Here is a 15,865-nt window from a genome sequence, read left to right as displayed (position 1 = left end):
CGTTGACTCGGTAAAAAGAAAAATATATCAAAAAAATGATTGAAAATTATTTTCACAATACATTTTGTAAATGTGGAGTGGAGTTAGGGAGATTTGTCTCTTCATACAGTATATGCCTTGTGCATTCAACGTGAAAATAACAAAATCAACCAAAAACAAGAACTATGGGGCCAAAACTTCCTTAGTCAATCCTTAAAAAAACAAAACTGGTCCCTCACTATAATCGGTCTTCATTTTGTATTTCTGAAATATTTCTGTCTCATCTACTAAAGCAACCTATCTAATAAACAATAAAAATGTATATAAAAATTACTGTTTTAACAGTGATTTAGTTCAGTTCATGTTCAAACGGCTTTTGTCGTTTTTTCCAACTCTGTCCCCTTAAGGCTGAGTGTCTATATTAATATTATAGTCTATAACCATCCAGCAAGCCCCATTTGAAATGATTATACTCAAAGAACCATAAAATCACAGTGTGGTGTGGGCACGGTGCAGCCACACCTGTCATGGGTCTAGGTCATTGGGCCCAGGATCAGGGTGGCTGTACGCCTGTTGCTCGTTACAATAATCATCGAGCAACGGGTAAAACATGCATCCCCCACACACACGGGACAGGAGCCCCATGATGTCCATCTGCTCCGGGCTTGTTCCACTTAGTCCACGCGCTACAATAAACTGGTGTGTTTTCAACTCCATGGCCTGTGTCCCCGTGTCGGAGGTCCCTGAAAACACCGCTCGGCTGGCATCTGGCAGGCGGAACTGCCACACTCAGCCGTTCACATTTTATTTTGTGGACACTGGAGATAATTATGCTTCCATGAATTTTCAACTTTATTGACATTATCGCCCCTGCAGGGTGCTGCATGGTCGTGTATGGGTTTTGTTTTTAGCTGTCATTTCAATCTTACATCAAGTTATTTGATGGAAGGTGAATGAAAAGACTCTTCTATGGTTATGGAAGTATTAATGTCACCAACCAGGACCTGAATAGCTGGCTGACTGCACACTGAAAGGGCTACGTAAACCCATTGTGGTGCTCACAATTTAAATGCAATTAAAAACATGAAAGACACAGGGCATTCTAACACTGATATATTACTGTATTCTTTGCTTAACTTCCTGTTGTGAATAATTTGGTCCTAAGTACAAACAATACCCAAATCACCCAAATACCCAAATTGTATTGATTCACATAGTTGAAAAAGAAAATAATCATCTTTATCGTGACAATATTCCCCGGTGAGCTCATTGACTACTGACATATTTAATATGACGTGTTAAATATAATTCCTTAAGACATCGTTGATAGAAGATGACTGACAGCGTCATTCCAACAACCATCAGCCTTTAAACCGAGAATTTAAAAGACCGATAGTGCAGTGAGCGAGCAGAAAAAGGAAATGACTTAGTAAAGGAGAACATTGATCAGTCCTATAATACATACATCAAAAAGCAGTCCGGTCTGGTGGAGTTCCACCCGTTTTTGGGCAACACACCTGCAACCCCCCATCTGACCAGCAGGGGGCAGAGTGGCTCACATGTGGAACTCGAACATGTCGCTCTGCTTCTTGGCCAGCTTGGCCACCTCTTGGCGGATGGCCTGGACCAGTGCGGAGGTGGAGAGGCTGCTGAGGGGGACGCTGTCCATGTCCGTGCCGCCGCGTGGGGGGCTTTGCTTGGATGCGGGGGCCATGAGGGCCATCGGGGCCGGCGGGGGCAGCGGCTCCGGGCCCTGGTTGTACTGCAGCGGGAGCCGGGCGGGGCTGCCCGCCGGGTAGCGGGGGCGGGGGAAGGCCTCCACGTACCCCGGAAGGGGATCCTGAGAAGAAAGACCAAACAAAAACAAACAGTAGTAGAGGCATTAGGAAATAATTAAAGTAGGTTATCACACACTATCACCGCATTGAAGGGGTAGCTGCCAATAATTGCCTTTTTTCTCAATTTGTAAGATGATAATTGCATCATTCGCACATTAATTAGATTAAATTAAATCATTAAATGGGTGACAGTGAAAATAATGTGTATACAAAGACAGACTTGAAAATGTTCTGAAATGGAATGAAAATGACGAGGTGTGTGTGTATGTCTGCGTGTGTGTGTGTGTGTGTGTGTGTGTGTGTGTGTGTGTGAGAGAGGGGAGGGGTGTTGATAATCTAGGATTTCTAAATGACTCTTGATTCAAACAAATAGTTTGAATTCCAATAAATGGAGCAATTAATTTTATAAAGTGGATATAAAAGATTTGTAGCTGTGTAATTAATACTATAATTATAATAATAAAAAAATATGTATAATAATAATAATAATAATAATAATAATAATAATAATACTTCAAAATCACACTTTAAAAAAGTGAAAGGAAAACACAGTGGGTGTTCATTTAGGAAAATGTGCTCAACTACCCCGGTATTTTGCTGAGTCCACTCAACGGCGGCCATAAACTCAGTTCAGCAAATGGTTTCTAAATGAGCCTGGTTCTGTGTGAAGGCATCTGGCTGAAACAGGCAGACAGACAGGGATAAAGACAACATTCCATACAAACAAGGAGAATCCAGTGCGGGGAGGGGGGCTGCGCATGAGGGGAGTTATACTTGTTAGAGCAGATCTGACAGACGAGATGTTTTTATGGACGACGGCGGAGGAGAAGTTCAGCACAAACAAGGTCCGACACCCCATCCTGCTCAAGGGTCGAAACGATCACGTTTTGGACGAGAACAAAGTGCTTTCGGATTTTAGGTCTTCCGCAAATGTAACTGAGATTTTTTTTTTCAAAGCAAGTTCAAAACACATTCATTTAGCATATTGTGTCATTTGTGAGTTTTGTCCATATAGGACTATAAAATCGAGTTGCAGGGCAGTTAATAGTCTTACAGCCTGAGCATTTTCCTGATGATAGTTCACTTTTTAGATTTTTTAAATAATGTTTCCTGTTTTGGAAAATTGGAACGATATGGTGAGAAGAGAAGCCTACCTCAAAATGATCTCCTGGTCCCGCTGACAATTATGATAAGACATACCTACAGTGATTTAAATTGTATTGTGTTAATGCCATTAGAAAAGGCGGAAGTGTCATTGATTCAGATACAAAATATGGCAAAATGATGTGTAGGACCATTGTTAGGAGCGTTTTAAGTTGCGTTTCACACCATATCGGTCGAATTTTCCAAAACCGGGAAATAAAGAAAATTTCTGATTCAAAAATCTAAAAATGTGAGATATCACCGTCAGGGCCCAGGGGTAAAGTAAAAACATGTGTGCTGACTAGTAAATAAAACTAAATTTGCCACCTGTATCATCCTTAAAATGTTTCCATCTTTTATTTGCAGTCGTGTGATTATAAGCATGTTTCATGTTTGTATGCCATCGTTCTGTGTATGTGACACAGCGAGACGGACGGGGGCCTAGTTTACTTTTTCAACCTTTCGTTCTGTGAAAGCATATTGAGATAGTTTGTCATGAAATAGTCTTCAAATATCAACTTTTTTTCTCCCTCTAACTTGTGTTCCTATCCCTTGAGGAGGACCGGCGGGGGGGGGGGGGGTGGTTTCCTCAGCGGGCGTGGCTCCAGGGAGCCCGGTTCTCTTACAGATTCTGCCCACTGCGACGGCACGTCCTCGGGCTCGGGAGGGTAGGACATCCAGGACGGGCTGCGGTAGGAGGTCGGAGGCGTGGACACAAGGTACTCTGAGTAGCCGGGCCGGCTGGCCGGGATGGCGTACACCGCTGTTATGGGGTTTCCTGGTGGAGGACACAGCGGAGACTAACACTGATAAGTGCACCGCGGGAGGAAGGAAGAGCTGGATCACAAAATATAATATCAAATCTGGGTTACTGGTGTTTTAACGGCACATAAGATGGTACAATGATGATATAATCACTATGATTATGTAAATATGGATTTTGGGGTTGCATTGCTAATATAAGTATACATATCTTTTGTTTCAATTGAAAACTCTATTTTTACAACTTTTTTTTTACCTGAAACCTCCTGCACAACGGTTGCGTTTGCCCCAATGCATGTCTATCAGCTAAAGCTATTCTCTCAACACTGACTCAAGTTAATAGATTTTGATCACTTGAACTGACTCCCAATAGTAAAAAAAACACAAGGCCTAGGTTTAAAGGTGCAGTCTTCTAAATTTAGTGGCATCTACAGCAGCGATGAGGTCGCAGATCGCACGCGCACCTGCTCCCTATGCGGATAAAAAAGGGCTCATTCTTAGGTTAAAAAAAAACCACAATGATTCTTATTTTCATGTCCATTATACACTAATTAAAACAAAATTATGAATATTGTATTCCATCTCTGCCAAATCCGTTCTGTAAATTTTACACACCGCACCTTTTAAGGTTGAGTTTTCATTCAATAGGCGACACACTTTCTAAAACATCATTAAGAATCCCATGTTGTCCCTCTCACCTGAGTAGTGGGGCTGCTCTGCAGTGAGAGATGGTAGTGCTGCACTTGGTGTCGGGCCATAGGTGTTATTTTCATGTTGACCCTGCATATCAGCAGCCGCCTCAGAGCTCCTGCCCTTTGGCCCAAAGTCAGATGATGATCTGAAGTGGACAAAGATTTTAAATGTGTAGCCGTAATCATGTAATGCTGAGTTTCTGCCACCAGGGGGCGCAGACACTCCATATAAGAAAGTGCATGGCCCCTAATTCACATTCTCGGCATCTTTCAATGCACTGGCTCAATATTCAAATTTATACAGGGCCGAAAATCACACAACCCACAGCACATTACAGAGTGAACGTTGTCCCTGAATGTGAATTTGGATGTGAATAAATAATAGCACTGCTTATGCGACAGAGAGTGAGAGAGTGTGACTTTAGCGAGCGTGAGGGAGGATTATAATGCTTGGAAATTTTTTATATTAATGTGTGAGCGTATGTGTGTATATATATATATATATATATATATATATATATATATATACATACACATATACACACACACACATACGTATATACACACATGTACGAAGTCGTATGTCTTATTCGTCAGCCCGTACCGCCTTAAGGAAGTTCCTGGAGGCGGGCCAGCGCGAGGAGGAAGAGGAGGTGGAGGAGAGCCCACGGCCATGTCGGGGAGCTGGGTGAAACGAAAGGCCTTCAAAAGAAAGAGGAAGTCATTTCAGGATGGGCAAGTCACATATGAAACGCTACCCTAGACTTTTCGTATCCTCCCACTCACTGGTTTGGGAAGGCTGCACTGGTACACGTCGGCGCCGTAGGACGGCACCCACTGCAGGCCTCCCCGTCCGCGGTTCACCGTGCCTGGGGCGCTGGTGATCACATCGGTGTAAGGCAGGGGCGGAGGGGCGGGGCTGTAGGGTCCCACGTTGGCGGACGGGTGGTGGTGGTGGTGGGAGTGCCTCCCGGACGTGGAGTGGCCCCCGGAGGCCAGGCTGAAGGCCTCCTCCAGCAGGAGGTGCATCTGCTGCCGCACCTCGTCTATGGAGGGCTGCGAGCTCAGCGTGGACGTCTCCGAGTGGCCTTTCCCGGCCCGGCCGTACAGGAAGCCCCGGGGCCCCAGCAGGCGGTCCACGTTGGTCTCCTCGATCAGCTCGGGCTCGGTCTACGACAAACGCAGATGGCAAAGTCCGTCGGTAACTTATAGCCGTCACGGGAAAAAAAGGTTCCTCGTTGGATCTCAAGCCATGTAGAAATACGCCGCTGGGCTCCCCGACAGGAAATGAAACCTCCGTTTGCCGACCTGATGGAATGCTGCACATCGTGTTCACTCTGAACACACTTATGCAACTCAGACCGAGATCAATTCCTCCACCATGAATGTGAGGTTCATGAAACAAGCGTTGCCCCTCGATTTTGCGCCCCGTGCCCTTGGTGCTCCAGATGACGGACACAAATGGCTCCTAGTTTTGCATTGATTTGCAGGGGGTGGACGCCCTGTCGTTAAAAAAAACACGTGCAGAAGTGCCGTGTGCAAATAATACGATCCCAGGTGGAATAACCCCCCTCAGCAAACATACCTCTCTCTCTCTCTCTCTCGCTCTCTCTCTCTCTCTCTCTCTCTCTCTCTCTCTCTCCCTCTCTCTCTCTCTCTCTCTCCCTCTCGAGTGCGCGCGCAATTGGCCGAATGCCCATTTAAAATGCGCTTTGCCGTCAGAATTGGACAGCACAGTCCCGGGTCTTTCATACCGTGCACCATCATTAATCCCCTTTGAACGAGCTTTGTTAATATGGCTTTATAATAATCAGTGGCTTATTGGGTCTAGGAAACACGCTGACGGGAAGGTTTTATTGTTAATAATGAGGTTTGACGGCGGCGTAATGGATTTTTCTTAGCATCGAAGGAGGCGTTCGTCTTGTTGGCGGGATGGGGATGTGATACCGAGACTAGTTGTTTCCTCCAGGAATGAGCGTGGTCGGGATTGAAGGTCGTGTCGTAGAAACGAGGGGAACAATAAGGTATTTATTCGTTTTTTTTCCTCTGTCTGGGAAAATAGTTGCTAAACGATCCAACGTTACCAGATACCAATGCCATGTCCACGCTATATCCCTCATTATAAAGATTTAAAAATAAATAAATAAATAAATAGAATCTACATCCGTGTTAAGTCTTCCACACATTTCCAAACACGGTAAGTTCACGTAAGCGAGAAAGGGATGAACGCCGCCATGCCGGCAGGAAACAGCGGTGTGCTCACCGCCGCACCGCGGTGCTCAGGTTGGGCAGCCGCGCCTTCTGGACCCCGCGGCGCCCCACACGGGCTCCGAGTCCGAGCCCCGAGACGCCGCGCGCCGAAAGTGAGCGAGCTTTAGTCGTCGGAAAAAAATAATCCGTCTCCGCTCCCCTCGTCTCGCTCTCCAGATTAACTGGCGATAGGGAACGGCGGGGGGGGGGGGACACGTTACAGGCGAGTAATTAAGCACTGCGGCAAAGCGCTCGAGGTCCAGCGCCCGTGCCTCGCGGCCCCGACTTCACCGTGAAATATCACCCCCCCCCCCACTCCTCGAACTGAGAACCTCCACCCCTTCACCCACCCCCCCCTTCCGACCATTTATTTTCCCCCCGTTCCTATCCCGCTGCCCCTGTCTTCTTCCTGACCGCCGTGCTCAGGGAATGCCCTACTTCCTCTGTGAGTAACGCGTAGCCACAGGGAGACCGGGAGGAGAGCGACTCATAAATCAGTCCCCGCTGCAACATGGCGGCGGGGACGGCGCTCCCGCCGTAATCCGTTTGGCGAGGACGCCTTTCAGAGGGAAGGGCAGCGGGCAAACCACGACCAGGCCTTCACTATAATTTAAACACGGCGTCAAAAGCGGAGTGGATTGAGCCGCTTTCCACACTTTCCATGCCTCGATATAGATAATCTGATTATCTGATCATCTGGTAATATTTTTGCGGATGGCTTTCGGTGCTTCCATCAGATATGTACACACACAAAATATTAGAGAACGAATCATTTGTAATGTGGATGCTACGGACAAGCAGGTGGAGGTGTTGGGTGGATCAGTCTGTGACGTTCCGGAAACAGCATTAATTTACTGTGATGCTCCTTAAAGAAAACATTGAAGTATATTAGCAACATTAAATTATATGACACGATATTACTCGATAACCAAAATCCCAGACAATATCTCTATCTGATATTCTATATTATATTATATTATACTATATTACATTATATTATATTATATTATATTATATTATACTATATTATATTATATTGGTATTATATTATATCGATATTCAATCAATATATTGACCAGCCCTAATATACAGTATATATACACACTACAGGATCAAAACCACCCTGCTGTCTTTGAAGTCCTTTCATTTTTTAAACATTTACAAAATTAAGTTTTAAATTATATGAAAATAATAATTTGGTATATTTGAGTAGAATGCAACAATATTTAAGAAGCATTTTTTCTAAAGGAAGCCTCTGAAAGGTTCACGTGTTCCGGCGCTGGAGCACTTACAGCCTGAGATGTTCTGAGGCGTCTCAGCGTCCACTACAACAGCATCAAACCGGCGGATATAAAAAGTTAAAAAAAAAAACGGAGGAGACACGGGAAGCCCAGCGATTCCTGAAATGCATTATATATCAATACCACAGAAGCCAATCAGCCCCCGCACTAAATTATGAAGGAGGCTCTTCTCCTCACTCCTCCATCCACACCTGGGCAGCGTGTGTCAGAGCTGCCTCGCACACACATGGCTGCACAGAGACTCAGCGGCAGCCATGATCGATCCTGCAGGGCGCACGTTCTGAACCCCGACATCCGGACGCCTCCGGAGGGTTTTTTCGACAAATATGGCCGGACGCCGCCGGCGCCCACGAGTCGGGGTTTTTTTTTTTTTAGTTTTTGTTTCGTTTTCGTGATTTCAAGACGGCCGAGCGTGGCGGCGTGGAGGGACTCACGTCGTAGCCGCTGTTGGGGATGCCTCTCCGGGGCCTCTCCCTCATCACCAGCAGGTCGATCTCCGTCCCCCCGGGGCTGGGGCTGTTCAGGCTCTGCCCGCTGCGATACGCCGGCTGCCCCGCCTGGCAGCGCCTGCAATGGCAGCACAGTGTGACGCTGTGATGGATATTAACGGCTTATTGAGGAAAGGTATTGAGGGAAACCTTTTTTTTTTTTTTTTTTGCATCTAATACTGTGTTAAAACACTGTGTCACAACAACTAGAGTCTATTCAGGGAGTTGGAATTTGCATTTTATTTCTTTAAATGCAGTTCAGTGGGCAAATGATTTCATTCATTCATTCTGTCACCTTTGTTTAAATCCTCGTAAAAGCCCCTCATTTTAGAAATGGAAGAAAAAACGAGGGACAAAGATATTGCTTTCTGAAATGACATGACATGATAGGTTTAGTAACAGTGTCTTCAGATAATTAACAATCAACCAGGTTGTGTTTTAAATGTGATAAATATCGGCTATCGCGGGGGAACTACTTTTAGGAATAGCTCTAACTTCAAATATGCAACTATTATCCATAAACTTTGACACCCTGCCTCTCATTACGTACATGACACGAGCATCAGCCAGACATTTCGGCTGGTTTTTGGGTGTTTTTAAGGGCATGGTTTAATTCAATCGTTTTTTTATTTAAATTCCATGCCTTTCTAAGACCTCAACAAAGAAAGAAAATACCCCACCGAGTGGAAGTCAAGCAGCTATATTTAGGCGGGGTTTAATCATCTTGAATAATAATCAGTTTCCTGTTACTGAACGACTAAGCACATAATAAAAGTTCTGGCGGAACATCATTTTGGATATTATTTTAAAAACTGTACTAGACGAGGCAAGGCGGTGTGGTACAATAAAATGGGATATTTAGAAGCAACAAAACCATTATGGAAATGAATGTCAATTAGCGAGCTGTTTACTCCTCAGCCGTTGGAGGACGCTCACACGTATCTCATAAGATCTGCACATTATTCAGTATTTAAACGGTTGGAAAGTGCCAGATCTGTCTCACCAGATGGTGGATTACAAGATAAAAACCTCATTCATCCCTTCACCGGCCAACATTCAAACGCTGATTTGGACAATGGGGACGCCCAGCGTTTGGACCATCGACCTTCATTAGTGATAAATTCAAACTCTGCCCAGTTTGGAGTGGATCATCTTTTCTCTTATTAAGGAGGAACAGGGAGAGTATCACGCCATTCAGACAGGCTCCTGCAGATATCTCAATTAAACTAAACATATAATACAACTTATTGAAAGGTAACTTCCGTATACATATATATATATATATTATACAGTACTATAGCAGCATGTTATATAATACCACAGCATATTTCATGACATATTATTGCTATTATCATTATGCACTACTTACTTTATAAATTAACTATACAATTGACTACAATTTATTTAATATTACTATATACAATATATTTACAATTTACTATATACAATATACATACAGTATACAGTATACTGTACTATATACTATAGAACAAACTGTACTTCTCTTATTGCACCCGTCAAACGCAGAAGTGCGGCTCCCTGTTACTTCTGTTTTTATGTGTGTATGTATAAATATATAAATATGTAATTTTATTATTATTATTATAATTATATTTTTTTTTATTGTTTTTTTGCATTGTTCTTCTTCTGCTGCTGTAACACCTGAATTTCCCCCGGGAGATTGATAAAGTGATATCCTGTCTTGTCTTGGCAATATAAAATACACCTTTAAAAACACAGTTTACAAAGTGCTTTGACAGATGAAATCAAAGCAGGGCGTTCCGATCATGAATTCAAAAGGCAAAGGAACATTAATAAACAGGAATTCAGCAAAATATTTGAATTGAAAAAGCCGATTAAGCCGACAATAAAAATAAAAAATAAATAAAAATAATAGAAAACTAAACATATATATATATATATATATATATATATAAGTAAGTATAAAATATATATTTATATAAGTATAATCTATACATATACTGTGTGTACTGTACCAGGGTGGAAAAAAAACAAACAACATTTTACAGTTCTCCAAACCCCACATTCCCCTCGCTGCCCTCTGACCCCACCGTTGATCCCCGACCCCCCGGGCGCCTCACCTCCTTTGGGACTTGACGTACGTGGAACCCCGCTCGTCATCGGGCTCCAGCGTGCGGCCGCGCTCGCCGGGCGCCCGCTCGTGCACGTGCCGCTGCTGCTTCTCCAGCGCCTGGCTGCTGCTCACGTCGGCCGAGGGGAAGTCGTAGTATCCTTTCCTCTTCGCCTTCAGACGCAGCTTGTTCCTGTAGTGCTCGATGTCCGACTTCTGCTTCAGGGCCAGGTTCACCTGCGCGGAGGGTCCAGCAGAGGGGGGGATATTACATTACATTAGGTCATTTATCATAATTATTATCATTATTATATTTTTTAAACAGGAAAGTAAGTTAGAAAGTAAAGGGGAACGGCTTGAGATAGACAGGTCAGTGCAAGGGGTAGCCGCGGGAGGGTTGCATAAAATATAAAAAAAAAAAAATGCATTTGAGCTAGTGGTAATGTTGCCCAAGGATTTTAGAAAGAAAAAAATAATTCTATTGAGGAAAGCGTTTTGAATAAAGAAAATCTGAAACAAAACAATTTGCTTCAGCATCATTAAAACATGTGTAAAAGAGATGCCTAGATATAAAAATCACCAATAAGCGAATAGAACCCTTGGTTGAAAAAAAAGGAGAAATACAGTAAAAGTGTTTGAATAATTTAAAGGTTTCTCACCATATCGTTCAAATTTTCCAAAAATCGGAAATAGAGAAAAATGTATTTATCAAAAATGTAAAAAGTGTCAGCAATCATCAGGCCAGGGTGATGGCCAGGGGTAATGTACTGTGTAAATGGGTGAACTTTAAAAATGATGACTATCATTTTTTCCTGAAAGGTTCCTCACTTTTTGACAGGATAATAATTTGGGACTTTAAGGACAAAAATGTTCTCTTACAACTGGTCTGTCGTATTTCAAGGTATATTCCATTTTTCCAAAGCAATTAGAACGTTTGCTGTGCCGCAGAACACCGTCATATTAAAGTTATTCAGATTACAGTCACTCGACGCCTTAAACGCAGCGAATCGACGGGCGCTAAAACTAGATCCTCGACTTTGCTTTCAACATTTCGGAGGACAGTCTAATGGAGGAGTTATTATTCATTCAACACAGCGTGGAGGTGCAGCAGGGTTCACCTCCTGGCCAAATTAAGCACAGATCCAGCACAATACACTGGAGCCAAGGACCTTCCTGCAAGGAAAATCTTATCTTCTTACGGCGTCTCCTTTCCTGCCATTCATGACTTTTCAGATAAAGCGCGGAATAGAGACGTATCCATGCAAGTTTGTGAATCTGATAGGGAGGTGTGTGTGTGTGTGTGTGTGTGTGTATGTGTGTGTGTGTGTGTGTGTGTGTGTGTGTGTGTGTGTGTGTGTGTGTGTGTGTGTGTGTGTGTGTGCGCACGTTACCTCTCCATTCACGATGACCGAGTCCTGGCTGCGGTCAGAAGACGCGGGGTGTGAGTAGCTGGGTTGATTCGTCTGCTTTATAGAAATCAGCTGGAGGGAGCCGGACGAGGTGTCGTACGGATCTAAGGAAATTTCAGATGTAGTTACGAAACACATACGGTACATATACACTAAACAAACTGATACATGGAATATATTGACAATAATTTATCTGTCTTTGTGCCTTTCTTCTTCTGCATCCGCTTGGCCGGTCTATGAGGCCGGCGATGCAGGATTATGCTAAAGAGCCGCGGTGCTGTCAGTGACTGAAGCGCCGGACGGGGGATATTAGATCACACGGACGGCATTGACCCCTAACGCTCGGGGGATGTATCTCCGAGACGGATGAGAGGAATCTGCCACCGTACTGTCATTCCTGCTCCGAGATCAGACAAACCAGAGTTAATCCAGGTTTCTCCTGAGCTCTTCTGATGAATCATGGAGTATACGCCAAATCTGAAAAAAAACCTTATTATTCACTGTTGTCTGTCTTTCTGTCCATCTATCTGTCCATCGATCTATCTATCATCTATCTATCTATCTATCTATCTATCTATCTATCTATCCATCTATCTATCATCTATCTATCTATCTATCTATCTATCTATCTATCTATCTATCTATCTATCCATCTATCTATCATCTATCTATCTATCTATCTATCTATCTATCCATCTATCTATCATCTATCTATCTATCTATCTATCTATCTATCCATCTATCTATCATCTATCTATCTATCTATCTATCTATCTATCTATCTATCTATCTATCCATCTATCTATCATCTATCTATCTATCTATCTATCTATCTATCTGTCTATCTATCTATCTATCTATCTGTCTATCTATCTATCTATCCATCTATCCATCTATCTATCTATCTCTCTATCTATCTATATTTTTTTTTTCACTCTGTCTCATTTATAAGTACTTGGGTTTAATTTATATATGTTTTCAATGTTTTTTAATACCTATGGAAAGATTTGGAAATGCACTGCACATGTCAAGAAATTCCGTCTGGACGTTAAAGAAGTCCATTAATCTGGGAATATGACTGACAGGAGCAAATTATAATGGAAATTAAGGGCTGCAAAGAAAAGCGAAAATGGGGAACTGCTTGAAAAATTGTTTTCAAGAAATCCTACTTGAGGTTTTCAAATCATACTTTCGGTGAAGCAAATGCTCAATGTGTCTTTTCACAAGACCGCATGACCTGCATCATCATGACTGTGTGTGTGTGTGTGTGTGCGTGTGTGTGCATGCATGCGTGTGTGTGTGTGTGTGTGTGTGTGTGTGTGTGTGTGTGTGTGTGTGTGTGTGCTTGCGTGCGTGTGTGACTGTATTTGCCAAGCTGTCACAGTCTCCCCAGCTGTGATCTACTGTATAGTATCAGCAGTGTCTGTCTCATTCATATTCACTACATTCTCCCCTCGCTGCCGAGTGGAGACCACTGGGCCGGCTATAAAAAATTAATTAATTAATTTTAAAAAGGGCTGCAGAGGCAGTCGGTGGGTTTCACCCAGGGTGGAGTGCAGGGTGCACCGGGAAAGACTGTTGCTAAAAAAAAGATTAAAAAAAAAAACGGATTTGTGACCTTGTGGTGTTCATCCCAAGGATCAGGGGGGGTAAGTGATTTGCGTCTTGCGGCCCTCACCGTCCCGCCTGCTCCGCGGCTCCTTTGTCACTTTCTGCTGCGCTGTGACTTTCTGCACCGTCAAGCTCCTGCTGGAATTCAGCTTCTCTGATTCGTTGCTGATGACGGAACCGTCCTCGCTCGGCAACCTGCTGCAAGTAGCCATAGCAACAGAAGAGGCGGTGAGCTTTAGGAGAAGCCTGGCTCGCAGCCTGGTTATGTCATCAAACCCTGCTTTAAACAGCCTCACCTTCCTCCTCGTACCTTACTCACCCCTCCAGCCTAGACGTACTGCGAGACTTGGACGTAATAATAATGATAATAAAAATAAAAATGAAAATAATAATATTAAAACAATTATAACAATAATTATTATTATTATTATTATAATGACAAAAAAATATACAAGTGATTGTAAAATAAAATAATAATAATAATAATAATGTTGAAAGTCTGCAAGTACTGTAAGCCCTTTGAGGTTATGATTATTTCTGCCTTTGTTTTTAGTCTTAATTTCTATATATTGACGATCATATCACTTCAAAGCAATGGTAGAATAATCCATTCATGAATATAAATGGATTATTCGCAAAGAAAGTCTCAGGACATCACTTCTACAGAGGGGCACATAGCATTTGATAGTGGGCCACATTAAAATGAAAAGAAATCGACCAGTTATCTTTGTGATGAAGAATAAAAGTGTCTTCCTAATGTGTGTGTTTTTTTGTTTTTTTTGGAATATTCATGCACAGCAAAGAATGAGTCGTTTACCCCCCAATTAATTATAAAAAAGACAGTGGCTTTATCAGGCCCCCTGCTAACCAGCTCCACAGTTGTACTATGGTTGACATAAAAGCTGATCAAACCAAAGCTCAGAACACTAAGAGGCTGTCAGTAACTTCAAAGCGCCACGGTTGGCCAACTAATTGTCTGGTGATTACGATAACGGCGCGAAAGACGAGAACAGTGACTATTCTTTCTTTGTCTCCGCGTCTGGGGCTCTGCAGAAACTGAGGCTGCGCTCGGGTACGCCCCGTGTAAACATTTGCAGACTCGGTACGTGATGTATTCAATGTTGGGGTTGTGCTGTGTTTGTGTGCGTATGTGACTTTCAGGATGTAATATTTGACTTTATTTCCCAACATGCTGTGTTTGCCGGCGGGAGGGAATAGTACCCCCAGTAAGAGAGTGAGCGAGGAAGTGTTCCCGATGAGCACGGCGTTTTGTTTGGTTCCAAAAGGAGCAGCGCGGCGGAGTGCAGATCACACCCGCGACGGTGCACATCAGGGCGCCCGTGATCTGCGCTCCGCCGCACGCACGTCGCAGGCGCGCCGAGGACGCGTTCCTCATAAATACGCATGTATTGCCCAGACAATCCGCTGCCTGGATGCCCATTCACGCTTAAAAAAAAAAGCGAGAGCAAGGGTGAAAGATGACTCATAGTCCAACCACATGGCTTTAGACCTTAGCTAGGGGGAGAAACATGGAGGTAGCGAGTCCAGAAAGGGATTGAAAAACACTGCAGGTATTTCATCATGTACATATAAGAAAGGGACATCTATGAAGGGACACGGAATTCACCAGAGAAATGGAAAATGGTATCTGACTGAGGGAGAACAGGGGCCCACAATGATCAATACTTGTTGCGAAGTAGGTCAAGACAGTCCAACAGTAGGTCTCACACCAAAGTCCACAGGTTCTGATTACCCCTGTTGCAGAGGACTGTGGCGAGCAAGGGATACCTCAGGATTGTGATAGGTCATTATTGCCTGGTAAACTGTGACTGCCTGCCTACCTAATATGGTAAAGGATATTTGGAGTTGCCGCTGACTAGTCTGACAAAGAGATTCAAGTGTGCTAAGGTGGGTGAGATGTGGTACATGGGATATCTTTGTACAGGGTTCCCGCTGGGAAGGGTGCCCAGGCTACTGTGCTAAGGTGGACCTGGACCCAAAGTCACCTGTAACCTAAGTGACTTTGTGTCCAGGGACAATGCTCTTAGGGGCTTGCTGCACTGCTTCAGAGAGCAGGGAGAAAATGGAGCCCAAGGGAGGCAGTCCAGTGCGCCCAGGAAGCATTTGAATGTATTGACATAGAAGGTCAGGTTCAGAAGGGGGAGGAGCGGGGCTTGGGTCAGGAAATCCATGGAAACCTTGGAGGGAGGCTCGATGGTTGTTGAACAGAAGGTGTAGGCCGGTAGGCGTGCAAGGTCAGTTTCACGAGCAAAACAAGGTCAGTGAACGGATTGGGAAAA

General features: G+C 43.8%; 1 protein-coding gene across 1 annotated transcript in view; it reads right to left on the bottom strand.

The window, feature by feature from the left end:
• Nucleotides 1–1,534: 1,534 nt before the first annotated feature.
• kiaa1549lb (KIAA1549-like b) overlaps nucleotides 1,535–15,865 on the bottom strand; it is a gene marked incomplete at both ends in the record, with an annotated part of 52,319 nt that continues 37,988 nt past the window's right edge. The window contains 9 exons of the mRNA XM_079997248.1: nucleotides 1,535–1,819; nucleotides 3,587–3,738; nucleotides 4,421–4,560; nucleotides 5,019–5,116; nucleotides 5,201–5,584; nucleotides 8,400–8,532; nucleotides 10,556–10,782; nucleotides 11,937–12,058; nucleotides 13,633–13,760. Of these exons, the coding sequence (XP_079853374.1) occupies nucleotides 1,535–1,819; nucleotides 3,587–3,738; nucleotides 4,421–4,560; nucleotides 5,019–5,116; nucleotides 5,201–5,584; nucleotides 8,400–8,532; nucleotides 10,556–10,782; nucleotides 11,937–12,058; nucleotides 13,633–13,760 (1,669 nt within the window). The remainder of the gene's footprint in view (nucleotides 1,820–3,586; nucleotides 3,739–4,420; nucleotides 4,561–5,018; nucleotides 5,117–5,200; nucleotides 5,585–8,399; nucleotides 8,533–10,555; nucleotides 10,783–11,936; nucleotides 12,059–13,632; nucleotides 13,761–15,865) is intronic.

The sequence above is a fragment of the Zeus faber genome (assembly GCF_960531495.2).
Source record: "Zeus faber genome assembly, chromosome: 3".
NCBI lineage: Eukaryota > Metazoa > Chordata > Actinopteri > Zeiformes > Zeidae > Zeus > Zeus faber.
The sequence above is the reverse complement of the archived record's forward strand: the minus strand, read 5'-3'. Positions and strand labels throughout refer to the sequence as shown.